At 37.9% G+C, this 13,187-nt stretch overlaps 2 protein-coding genes across 2 annotated transcripts in view; one reads left to right on the top strand and one right to left on the bottom strand.

Moving 5' to 3' along the window:
- LOC118746762 overlaps positions 1-13,187 on the bottom strand; it is a 71,737-nt gene that overhangs the window by 20,771 nt on the left and 37,779 nt on the right. The window lies entirely within an intron of this gene.
- LOC118746764 overlaps positions 1-13,187 on the top strand; it is a 67,827-nt gene that overhangs the window by 33,916 nt on the left and 20,724 nt on the right. Inside the window, exon 2 of the mRNA XM_036480673.1 lies at positions 2,301-2,609. Coding sequence (XP_036336566.1) covers positions 2,467-2,609 — 143 coding nt within the window. The 5' untranslated portion in view covers positions 2,301-2,466. The remainder of the gene's footprint in view (positions 1-2,300; positions 2,610-13,187) is intronic.

Here is a 13,187-nt window from a genome sequence, read left to right as displayed (position 1 = left end):
AAATTCTGATTAAAAAGCAAAAAATTTAGATTTTAGATTTGTTGAATATTTCTACGTTCTGTGAAAGTTTGATTTATGTGGTTTTGACAAAAAAAAAATTTAACTTGAAAAACATTGCAAATATTAAACAAAAAACACAATGCACTAATTTTTCATTGCCAGTGTATGTACATCGTAATTTTTAGATATGTGGCCTTGTCGCCCTCGAGGCCCTCATTGGCAACCAGAGGACTGTACTTGAAACAAAACGGCCAAATTTACCCGTAACTATAATTGCCACATCATATGCACCGTCACCATATTCATGCAGTCGGATTAAGAGGTCGTCAACCAAACATGATCTACGACGCATCGGAGAAAGGACTCCTCCACAGCGACTCGTGATTATAACCTTTACTGGAGTGTTGTGTTAGGTTAGGTTAGGTTATTCTGGCTGGCTGACCGCCCCAAATAGACCAATAGGTCCCCAGGGATACCAGATGGAGATCGAGGTTCAGTTAAGTATGATCGAAGTATACATCATTTAGGATGTCAACGCTTTTTGAGTATTTCAGCAGTGCTTGAGGCCCAAGTGTTTTCATGTCTTCAAGATTATTAAACTCTGGAGCTCCGAGATATTCCAATTGTGTTTTTGATAAGCAGGATAATGGTATAGGATGTGTTCTAGGGTCTCCCTTGTTCCCTTCCCCATGCATTTTCTGCAAACTTCACTGAGAGCAATCCCATGTTGTGTCCTGTTAGGACAGCTATCATAGTTCTGCAGTCTATTCGTGCCAGCGACAGTATAAACCAGGTTTTGTGTCACGTTTTCTAGTCTGCACATGACTTTGAGTGTTGCCCAAGGACAATCCAATTTCGTGCTGGCGATGCAAAGCGTGGATCCAACCAACGCCAGTAGAAGGGTCTATGCTTCTTTGACCCTATGCCCCGGAGATAGAACCATAGGCAGTATTATAGAACCGCCCTCGATGTCCAATAAGGTACACAGAGCAATCTCCTTAGCGTCGAACGCGCTTTCGATTTTACAAAGCAGGGTTCGAATCGTCGTGGACGAGCAACTCGTCACGTAAAAATGCATATTTCGGATTATAACAGTCATGAACGTACTGCTCGTCTTGTGTACCGAATGTTATAATTAGAAATATGAATTTTTACGTGGCGAGTTTCTCGTTCCGATTCGAGTCCAGGGGGGAGATTCTGTAACCAGTTGGCGACAATTTTCGGATCGGTATCGCTTTTGTTGACGTATGTTATGGATATTTTTACGTCAACAAGTGCGATAGCGATCCGAAAGTTGTCGCTAACTGGTTACATATCTCCCCCCAAGGCTCCGTTCACGAATCGGAAACCGTACGAAAGAAGTCAGGGCTGAATTGGATGACGGGTACGTTCACGTACGTCATAATCCGAAAAATGTGTTTTTACGTGACGAGTATAACGATATCGTATATGACGCGCCCATACATTGTAGGGCCGTATCAGTTAAATGATTATGATGTTGTAGTGCTAGACATGGCAGATAAATTTTAAAACCTACATGGGAAAACGGCACAAAGATTATATTCCTGGGAATAACGTTATCCAACGGGCCAAACAAAAGAAGGTCTGCGGAGCACACGCGCAGTGTACCAAAACGTATCCTACGCTTAGTTGGAAATGCGGGGTTCTCATCCTCTCCTCCGCTTGGAGCGACTTACTGCTCCGACATGTAATTGTAGTTCTCACCAGGAACTGCCTGATGGGAACCCACGCTATTAGAATGTGTATGAGTCAAACGATTACTGTCGGAGCTGCGGTGACGTGGAGGAATTCGAAAGTGTAGAGCATTACCTGTGTCACTGTCACGCATTGGCGAGGGCTCGTCAGCACGATTCAATATCTACGATTTTCTACGTTTCATTACGTCAGTATAAAATTCAAAATATAAGAAACTTGCAGTTTTTAAGGTTATGAAACCCTTACATTCAGACAATTTTTTTAACCAATAATAATTTGGTAAGTTCAAAGAATCAATACAAAAATATTAAATACCGCCTACGATGTGACCCGCGTTTTGGTTATTTCTGCTTCAGAAATGGGTATGCGAATTGCGGTTTAAATCACATCAATGTCAATTAAAGGTTTTTCTCTTAATGTTGTTGTAACATTGATGAAAGAAAGAAAAAATGCATGTACATGAAAATTTCAAATTATATTAAGTAAAAAAAAAAAAAATCTATAGAAAATATCTGCTTATGTAAAAATGTATATGTATGAGGAATATTTTGAGGTTAACATGTATATTTATGATATTCTTTCAGAGTTCTTGGCATCCCTACATACTGTATCTAACGTTAACGGATTTATTGGCAACAAATATTTGAACTTAGCGAATAGCTATTTTATGGCTGTTCGCTGAATGGATGTTTTGAACCTGTAATAAAATAAATACATAATAATTACATTGAATACTCGGACATAGAAAAGATGAGTGTTATAATTCGTTTGCAAAATTTGCCGTGGTCGGCAAATGCATTGGATATACGGCAATTTTTCAAAGGTCTTTCAATACCGGATGGAGGCGTTCACATTGTCGGTGGTGAAATGGGCGATGCTTTTATCGCATTCAGGTAGATATTAAAAATTGTTAACTTTAGTATTGGTTTTTAAGAAAATTTAGTAGGGTAAATCAATTGAGTCATTCTGATTTTGGGTAAGAAATGTGCAATAAAAAAAAATTAAATGGATTACATAAATATGAAAGGGTTACATGTGTCGAAAAGGTAAGCTAAAACATCTCTAATTGGTATCAAGAAATTTTGTTTTACTCTTGGAATTTCGTTATTCTTTTCGGAAGCATTTATCGCGTACTAATTTTGGAGCTAAAGATTTTAAAAGTCTTAAATCCAAAACATGTTATCGATTCCAAGTCGAAAAGGTTACTACGAGTACACGTTAATCAATATTCCTCTCTTATGATTTCTACTACTTTGCATAGTGAAGAGGTTTTAACTATAAATCCAAGCTTCATTGCAAAAAATATATCAGAGTTATTGCATCTCAATGATTTGGATAATCGTGAAGACGGTATCGTAAGTATTTTGTATATACTAACGAAGACCTTAGGTAAAATTTTGCACAGTTTGGTTGTTTTGTGTAGTATTTAGTTGTGGTTTTCGTCGATGTATTCTGTAAACCTTTCACAGTACAACAGCGCCAATACTTATAAGTACTTCAACCGCAGTCTGCACCTACTAACTGAATACATCCTGCTGTTTGTCCAGCATCTAGTAACTTCAACAAGAAAACAATCGGAATTTTTTCCATGAAATAAAGGGTTTTCCAATAAGAGCGGGTGGAAGTTGAAATGGAATAGAATGGCCGAGTTTCTCCTCCAATTTTGTGGTGTGTCTCTTGATGTCACATAAATGGAGTGACCTACAGTTTAAGGTCGCCTCCGAACGGCAAATGGATTTAATGCGAAGCTTTTTTCATGGCAGAAATGCATTCGGAGGTTTGCCATTGCCTACTGCTAGAAAAAACTTTCTCTAATTTTGATCTTACGGAGTGATAGTACGCACCTCTAACAACTCAGCCAACACAACACCGCCGAGTATAATACCGTTTTAAAGTCAGCCACGGCTTTTTATGATGCCACGGCTCCGAGCAGTCCAATTTTCATTCACTCTTCCGCATAGATCTGGCTGAGTTTGAGCGAAGGCCTGGATTATGTTGGCTTAAAGAGCATCGATCGATTACGGATAAGAAAAAGTCTAGCGAAATCACATTGCACGATCTTGGTGACCAATTCACGTCACCTCTGCCAGTGATAACCATACCTTTAAATTGTTAAAGCAGAAGGCGCATAGTGCCGTACGCTATATGTCGTCCACTTCCATATCGTTCAATTTGGTGTCGAAGATATCGGTTGTCGTTGTTCTGTAGCGCTCAGCGTTGACTGATGGCCTCAAACAAACGTCGTTATCAAATAAGAACGGTCCAATGACACCGGTGGCCCAAAATACGCACCACACCGTAACTTTTTGTGGATGCTTTGTCATCTGGTGAACTTCGCGTAGATTGGCGACGTCCATATACGGCAATTTTGCTTATTAGCATAGCCAGTCACCCAAAATAGTGTGTGCCATAAAATAGGCGCAACATTTAACTAACCAAAACGTATTTTTATAATAAAATTTTATCAGGTTAACGTGTCGCTCAATCGTGTAGCTTGCCAAGGTGATTTGGCATCAGTGACTGTAAAATGGATTAAAGGTTAGACAAACACCACGAACACAATAACGCCGTCAGAGAGCGCGAAAATCTACCCGCCCAATTGAAAACCCCTTTAATTTCGATATTAAGTAGGCCTTCATTTTCTAAAAAACTAAGGTTTATTAGCTTCAACGCGATTTAACTGTAAAAACAATCAGTTACCAGCTATAAACGTGAAAGTATGTTTTAGAAGTGAGTTCCATATATGTACATAGGTGAAACGTTTTAAGGCGATCTCGTTTGGTTCCAATCCAGAAGGACCAAAGATGTCTCAAAATGCTTCAAATTTCTCCGGTATTGGAACCACCAATTTTCGGTGCACAAAATTGTTACCAAATCGCGGTATTGCAGAGCTGCATTAAGGCAGGAGGATGTGGTAATGAATGTTTGGTTCAAAGATAGTCCAGCCGAGGCCTTGAAGGCTGCTCAACAGAAATTGTCTCGAATGTGTTTGTCTCTGAACACTATCAGAAACTGTCTGAGTGAGTTCTAGATCAAATTACAAACAGCAATGGTTAAACCCTTACTAACCGCAAATCAAATAAAAATAAATTTGAAAAGTGGGTGGCTTAACATATACATAGATGATGATTGGAGCCAAGTGGTTTTAACAGACGAGTCCCTCTTTTGGATGATAAATACCATTAAACGTGACAGTTCCAATAAAAACAACAGCGATCTGTTAAACATCCAAGAGAGGTTCATGTTTGGGATGCTTCACGAATAATTTGGATGCCAACTTCATGATCAGGACACCGAGATTGGGCTCTTAAAGAGAGCAATGACTCACACCCTAGAAGTCGTTTCTGTAGCAATTGAAAAAAGGGAAACTGAATGAATGGGCAGTAATGGAGCTGAAACTACTTAAGTGGGGAAAAGATACGATCCGTAAATCTAAACTACAAGTAAGGTTTACATCCTTTACTGCGATCAGTGCCGCTCTCAATGCGGGTTCCCGCTATCAACTGGTAAACTCGGGTTGGAGAAAAACCTTATCGAACATGCGAATGGAAGATGGTATGCAGAGCCACCACAAATTAGATAGGAGAAGATTATCCGACTGGAGTGCCCACAGCTTGATGCGGACCCACGGCAATCGCATAGGTATACGATCGTATGCCATTTTTTGTCGTTCCCGCGATGTGAAAGAAATCGAAAGTGTAGAGCATTATCTACTAAATCAGCGCCCACATTGGCCAGGCCCGTCAACATACGTCCCTTCACAACATTCTTGAGCAACTGGACGAATTGCGCACGGCTATTATTTTTGACCCTTCAGAACGACGAATTAGTTTCACTACTAAGAAAAGGAAGAATATAAGGAACCTTTATTACGTTATACAAGGGACCCATGACGGCCTAAGTGTGCCTACTACCAATATTGGTAGCCATGAGAGTCTAACCTAACCTAGGATATGCTGAAAACTTGGCTATTACATGGGTTTCGTTGCAAAGGAATTAGAGGAAAGGATGCTAACTGGTCGCGATAATAATACATATATGTACATATCTGTGTTCGTATGGAATAGTAGCTTATGTCGAAGGGCTGGCTTTAGTATAATGCTACATTCGCAGCAGACGATTGCGAATGACTCACTGGCGCCGAGCCGTTGAAGTTTTTTTTGGCAAATAAACGTGCAAGATAATAGTTCCAATACTAGCAAGTCAATATTCTTATTAAGTCGTTTAAAGAATAAAGGGAATGCCGCATTATACTAAAGCCAGCTTCCCGACATCAGCTACTATTACATAAGAACACAGATAGGTACATACTATACATATGGACATAGTTGCGCAATAGGTCGGATCACCTTACAAGAAAACAAAAATAGTTTTTCGAAGCAATTTAGGAAAAAAAATCTGCCGAACTTAGGGGTTGCTTTTTTTAATTTGTCAGTGGCACCCACTACTAGAACAATCGAAATGTTTCCTTAGCAAAAGTTTAATGATTTTTGCGGAGATTTTATTTACTCATATTAGGGTGGTACGCTAGGCTGATAAGAACTGAGATCTCGTGGGTAAGTACTAGAACCGGGTACTTCATTTACGTACTACCGTGGAAAAAAATTGTCTCCTCGAGATAAGAACATCGATATACTAGACTTTGAATGGCGAAGATACGACGAAAAATTTAAAAGGCGACCCCTAAGTTCAGCCGAAAATAAATATTTTTAGAAAATTGACTTACAAACGCTTAAGATGCGAAGGTGTACGGCGATCTCTTTTTTTTTGGTACGGTCTATTAAGCAATGAATAATTAATTTCAAACCGTTTTGAACTTTTTAGATATCTTTATTTTTCAGTGGCGTAAGCCGACTACTTCTTTGTTGAAAGTACCGTTCATTCTATTATAATTCCTCTGCATAAGATTAGCAGTTGTCATTCTTTATACGAATCTAAACTGGAAGGATACCTATTTTCATCGATTTGAGAGATACCGCATATAGTCACATAGGCAAGAACTATCAGCCTCATTTCGAGTATCATGTCGAGTGCAACTCGTTTTTCGAGAGTCTAATATTGAAAATTACATGGGATTGCGATAAAATTTCGACACGACTGGTGTACTAAAACGGAAAAACTTGGCACCGATGGATAGTTTTCGACGAATTTCGTCGTCTTCTTATTTCTGCACGACAGTAGACAATGCCAATGCTGTCGAGTCGTCCTATTTAGTTTAATTTACGACTTACGCAATGGGGGTGTATCACTCAGCCCTAACATTGAATGGCCTACTTCGAGACCACTGGTCTTATCAGACGCCAACTTTTATGGTAGAAGGATAAGTCAATGGAATCATGAGATATTAAGGCACCCGTACCTGTAGCTTTTATTCTCCGCTCTTCGAGCGAGAAAAGTGGACTGGAAGCTACCAGCTTTCGAGACGAGAAACTGCATAGCCAACGGCCGCTCATCCGAGCGCTAATTCGGACTACGGATGGATCAAAAGACCGATGACCCAACACAGCATTAGACTGGCGTGTTCGCTCTAGGTTTCGAAACAATTTAAAAACTGATCAGCGACATATTAAGTTCTTCAGCTGTCTTGAAGTTAATTTAGTGATATTACTTGAGTATAAATTATTGATTCAAGGCATTTAGCAGCTTCGATTTAAAAAAAAGTGAATCCAAGTTATCGATAAGGTTGGAATGTTCATTATATTCAAGGGTTTTAGAGAACGAAAGACGGCATTAAGGGCTATATAGACATAAAAGGCCTGTAAATGTTGAACTATGAAACATAGCGGCATGTGTCACATCATGCAAGTGCCAGTTCATACTATATGTCGCTCATTCATGTTTAACAATGACATATGAAGACACTGTCGAATAGCTTGAAATCTAATCTATGCATATCAGCACAAACAACACATGCGACATAGCATTATTAATTACATTAGGGGTATTCTTGAAGTCTTGCACGTAGCACGGATTGTATGAAATGCTAGCACCCCATTGCAAAGTTGTAGCATACATATGTACATAGGTAGCAAGCAGAAAAATTCTGTACCAAATATCGACTGCTGAGTGGAAGATCCACCTATTTCGACAGCCAGTTCGAAACTTTTCAACAACGCTCTATTTCAGAGTTTTATTGAAAAACACTCTATCTCCAAATTTGGTTGAAGAACGCCCTATCTCACATCAAAATGTATTGAACATGTTCTGAAATAGGGCTTTTTTGAATCGGCAGCTGAGATAAGGTGTTATTGAAAAGTTTCTTGAGATAGGGCGTTTTCGAACTGGCTGCCGAGATAGGTCGATCTTCCACTCAGCAGTCGATATAAAAAGATACAGGAAAAAAATTAAGAGAGCGAAATTAGAGGAATGCGAGAAACCTGTAGCAATTCCAACAACGAAAAGGGATCGCTTTTATCTTGCTACGATTTTCTGCAAAATATGTGCATGAGTTTAGACGTTGCATATTTTTCAGCGATAGGAAATGTTGTTTCCCATGTATTTTGTTGTTGTTTGTTTGCAAGTTTTGCAATCCGTGTAATCTGTGCTACGTGGAACGGCTTTGCAAGATTTCGAGAATACCCCTATTGTACATATATACATACGGGAAGTGATTTTGCTAATTTTGCAGGCTCCTATTATAGTAAAATTCATTAAACAATTGTCCAATTAAAAATGTATTTATATTTTCACACAAGGCAGGACGAAACAGTATTAAAAATATGCTGCAGTAACACAACAGCGAACAGCTTAGCGAAGTAGCAATGACATGCTAAAACAGTAGAACTGTTCAGGATGTTGGGGAAATGGTGTGGGATTTGCATTTGCAAATTTTATGCTTGCTGCTATGGCAACCGTGTGCATTTAATTGTTGTGAATTTACAAATGCAACAACCCTAGTATGTTTGAGATGGATTGACATGGCATAACACCTTGTAAAATGTGGAATCGAAGCCCACGTCTCCTATAATGGGAGTAGCAGCTAACGTTATGTAAGATCCAATTAGAGATCTATGCTTCAACGTTCAATTTTATATCTCCGCAAAACTATGGTCGATCTGTAACTCAGTTGGTTTTGGATTGGAATGTGTCTACTGGTGATTTTTTTTTTTTTTTTTTAAAGCCCCTGGATTCATATCACTTTCCTCCGGTCCAAACCAATTATGCCCAAATAGGTATGTTCAAGCGCGACGCTTCTGGTTTTCTAAAATTGATTTCAAGGCGAATCGTGCTCAGTTGCACAGTTGTAATCGAATTATAAGCGAAATATTTACTCAATTTATGAAAACCAAAACATTTAGTCAAGGAAATTCGAGAAATTGATTTCTCGGAGACGAGCGCGATATTTATAATTTCCAAAAAATAGGAAATACATCGACTATTGCCGGCTTTCCTAAGGGCTGGTTGCGCTTTTATGTCGCTATTCCCAAAGCTGCAAGAGCAAAGACTAGGAAATGTCTCATCCTCCCCTCTTTAAGTGCGCCTCTTTTAGTTAAAGCGAAATTCGGCATAGAGGGACGCCATATTTTAAGCCCCTCCCCCCCAGACCATAAAACAAATCGTCCCTCCACATGCCACATACACTATTATTCGATAATTGCACCATTGGATAAACAATCCTTTAATCTATCAGAAAAATCTTTAGTTTTCTTAAATATTTCTTTGGCTCAATAATTTATTTCCGAAAAACGAAATTGTATTTGTATGGTTTGTAATGGTTTATAAAAACTTCCAATTCGTTTTTCTCAAAACTATACTTTTCATGTTACACTATTTCATTATTCCAGCGACGAAATATTGATATCAGAATGTAAGCTGATGAAGATCATGTATACTATTTTTTAGCCGTAGCTACTGCAACGAAATATTTGCCGTCTGCATATGTACATTCATATGTATGTATGAACTAAGGCTGTGATATTTAAAAAATTCGGATAATCGGTATGTATATTAACCGGATATTCAGATAGCAAAAGTAACGGGTATTAACGGGTATTCATATCAGAATTCTATCCGTACACACGTTTATCTGATTATCGGATATCCGAATATACGAATAGTCCCCGGCCTAAAGAATAAGTACATGAGGCGTCAATGGAAGTGAATTCTGGAACGACGATGTACCTAAGGTGATGAATAATTCTTATATACAATAAGTAATTTTTTTTTTAACCCTTAAAGGTTGACGTTATTTTACATATTTTAAAGGTAATCTTCCTCGAATCGACGAACGACAAGATTTCCAAACTACTTTTAAAAATGATGAACCGTAACAAGAAAGAAAGCATAGAGGCTACTTATTATTTAGCTTTTTTATATATTTTAGAGCAATCCTCTCTTCAGTCCAATGGCGAGAAAAATGGATTCAGAGCAACAGTGTTCGTCAAATCGACGAAAATTACCCCTCCAGGGTTAATACCTTAGATATCCGAGTGTCATCTTGTTGTAATTTAATTTAAGTATGCTCCAAGAAAACAATTTTTTTTCGCCACTGTTCCTAGTACTAGAGATAAGTTTTCTGGTCGTAGTTTTCCAGGTAACGATATGAACCCTAATGTCTGAAGATGCTAGAAAATGTCTTCTTCGTCACAGCATCGTATGTATTTTACTCCTCGGATGATTAACAGACATAACCCAGTTAACTACAAACCGGATTTCTCTCAACTGCATCAGATTATTTCCATTCTTGCCACGCGTTGACTGATCTCGGACAAAGGAGCTCTTAAAACTGAGAAAGCCACATATCTCTTTACTAGTGAGAGCTTTAGACGGTCATGGGCCTATCGGAATTCATGCGGTAAGCCTCAACATAAACTGAAGTCCCTTTTGCAGCAGCTGTATTGACGATGATGAGATGGTATCACCTCAACATCTGCTGCCCAGCCTTCCCGAGCTTTAGGTTTAAACACCTTAGATCTCATTTCTTTTTCATTCCCAAGCAACTTTCGGAAACAGAAATTAATTACTTGCAGAACTGTTCTGTTGCGGCATAGCGTTTCTCTACCACAGGTTTTTAGGCGTCACCGGTCAACCAACTTTTCCTTCATCTTTGGAGCCAGCCATCGTAACCTAACCTATATACGAAATATAATCCTTACTATCAGACTTATCGAACGCTAATCCTACTAATATATCATACTTATGAAAACGTTATATTTGGCTCTTATAAATTTACCTATATAACTCTCAACACCCGTTCGCAGTAACCTTAATATTAACTATTTTTCAATAGTCTTGTAATTTAATTATAATCTAAAACGGGAAAGAAAAATGCATCGAGTTTACCAAACCGACATTTTTGTGAAGTGAACTGCGCTCTACGTAGTGGATTGCATACATACTAGTAATTTTGCCGTTTTGGAACTAATTTTTAAATAGGTTCAGATACGCACGATCTTAGCCTTTGGCTAAGACATAGTCGAAGAATTGGTATGATACCGTTATATTTGCTCTAAAAATTATTAGCAGCATTAAAGCTCAAACAGACGACAGCGTTAATCCGGATTAACTCGGTTTTAATCCGGATTAAGTCGAGTTAATCCGGATTAACGCTGCCGTCTGTTTGAGCTTTTACACGAAAAGGGTCTGAGAAGTCGATCCTGCCACCAAAATTAGTAAGGATACATCATCACCGAATAGTCTGGGGATGTCTTGATGATGACATCCTTCCCTTCCTTTACAAGTTACAACCAATTTCAAATTTATTTATTTTTAATATTTTTATAATAATAAAAATATATTTAGGTCGATAAAGAACAGAAGCTACTTATATATAAATAAAAGTTTATAACATTTATAAAAATTTAACAAATTAGGCCATTACCACCGTGCAGACTCTCAGCGAAGGAGTAATCTTAGATTGGCGCTGACTTAGCCATTTGCTGCACACTTCCTGCATACGACGCCAAAAACTGGCAAAACCTAAAACGAAAACGGTATTTCTTTCCAACTTTCAACTTTTTATTTTGCTTTCCTACTTATCTAAAGTATGCTGCTTGATTTTAATTTTCCGCATTCTACATATTTACATAAGCCGTCATCGATTCGCCAACAGTTAGCGAGTGGCGAAACGAACTAACTCAATGAGGTACAACCAAACTCGCTATCGTCTATCCGTGCTAGCTAACTTTGTTGTTGCTTTCACATGCAAAATTCTTCTTTAAGCGACCGGAACTCAAACATAGCGAGCGAGAAGTGGCGAATCGATGACGGCTATAATTACATATATCCAGGTACATATCTGCATTATTCAAACAGATAACCGCTGCGAACCCATAGGCAAAATGGTGGCGTGTGACAGGTTGGCGGTTGGTAATTTCCTCCGCCAAAGCAATTGTATTCTACATCAGAATAAAACCCGTAACCATTCCGCTGTATATTCTTATGGATATGTAAGAAAAATGTATTAGTCTGTAATGTTTTCTATGTTATCTTTCCATCATCGATTCATATATAAATTTGTATGTATGCACCCACATACATACATACATACGTGCAGAAACTTCAATTTTGGTAAGTTTTGATCTATTCTGGTCGAATACTTGTGTGTATGTTTATTTTTAAACTAGAGACACATTTGTTATGCATGGTAAAAATTGCTTTACGCTACTCTTTTTCCCGACTTTGGTGCGTCATCCACTTCTTAGCTTCTTACGCAATCAGTGTGCTATTAGATTTTTCCATGCTAGTTTAATGCGCATGACAAGTTTTTGACAGCCTATTGACGGCGCGTGTGTATTTACCCTATGTGGGTGCTAGGTATGCATGGATGTACATACATATAAACGAGTATGTTGTGCCGTGCTGTATCTTTCTTTAAATACCTCTTCGAACGGTTTTGGAGCAAAAAAAAATCCTATTATAAAAATTTCTTATAAAGCAGAATCTATTTATTTCGTCAAAAAAACCCTGAAGAAATAATTGACGAGACTCTTAGTTTCGCCCTAAAGAGCTTTAATAATTAGAGGAAAACAGCCATATTTGCTCTATCGATTAGGAGGAAATCATAATATTCATATGATTTTTAGTGTTTAAGATCTATTTGTTAATATTTTTGTCGGGAAACGTCAATAGAGCATTAAATTTTTTTATATGCAGCACACAACAACGATACAAGTTTTCCAGCTACATAGCTTAACCCATCAACCGAGTTTTCCAGACAAATAAAGCCACTTTTGTACACATATTCCTCGTTATTAGATTAACTGATTACAAAGTATAACACTAAAAAATTACAGAAGGACGAAAAATATATATATGTATGTATGTGTAAGTGCATCACGGTTTGAAAAGTTTATTTTAGAAAAAGGCATAAAATCAGAACAGTTAACACTTGCAAAGTGTCCGAAAAAACAGTTCACAGACCACAGACATTTTTTTAATTCTGAAAAAAAGTTTGAAATTTTTATTTAACAAAGTTTTTGTTAGTTAGTGAGCTATACTTTCATAAAAATAATAAACACTTTTTAAACAAG

The sequence above is a fragment of the Rhagoletis pomonella genome, unplaced genomic scaffold (assembly GCF_013731165.1).
Source record: "Rhagoletis pomonella isolate Grant_MI unplaced genomic scaffold, Rhpom_1.0 Rhpom_scaffold_00011, whole genome shotgun sequence".
Lineage (NCBI taxonomy): Eukaryota > Metazoa > Arthropoda > Insecta > Diptera > Tephritidae > Rhagoletis > Rhagoletis pomonella.
The sequence above is the reverse complement of the archived record's forward strand: the minus strand, read 5'-3'. Positions and strand labels throughout refer to the sequence as shown.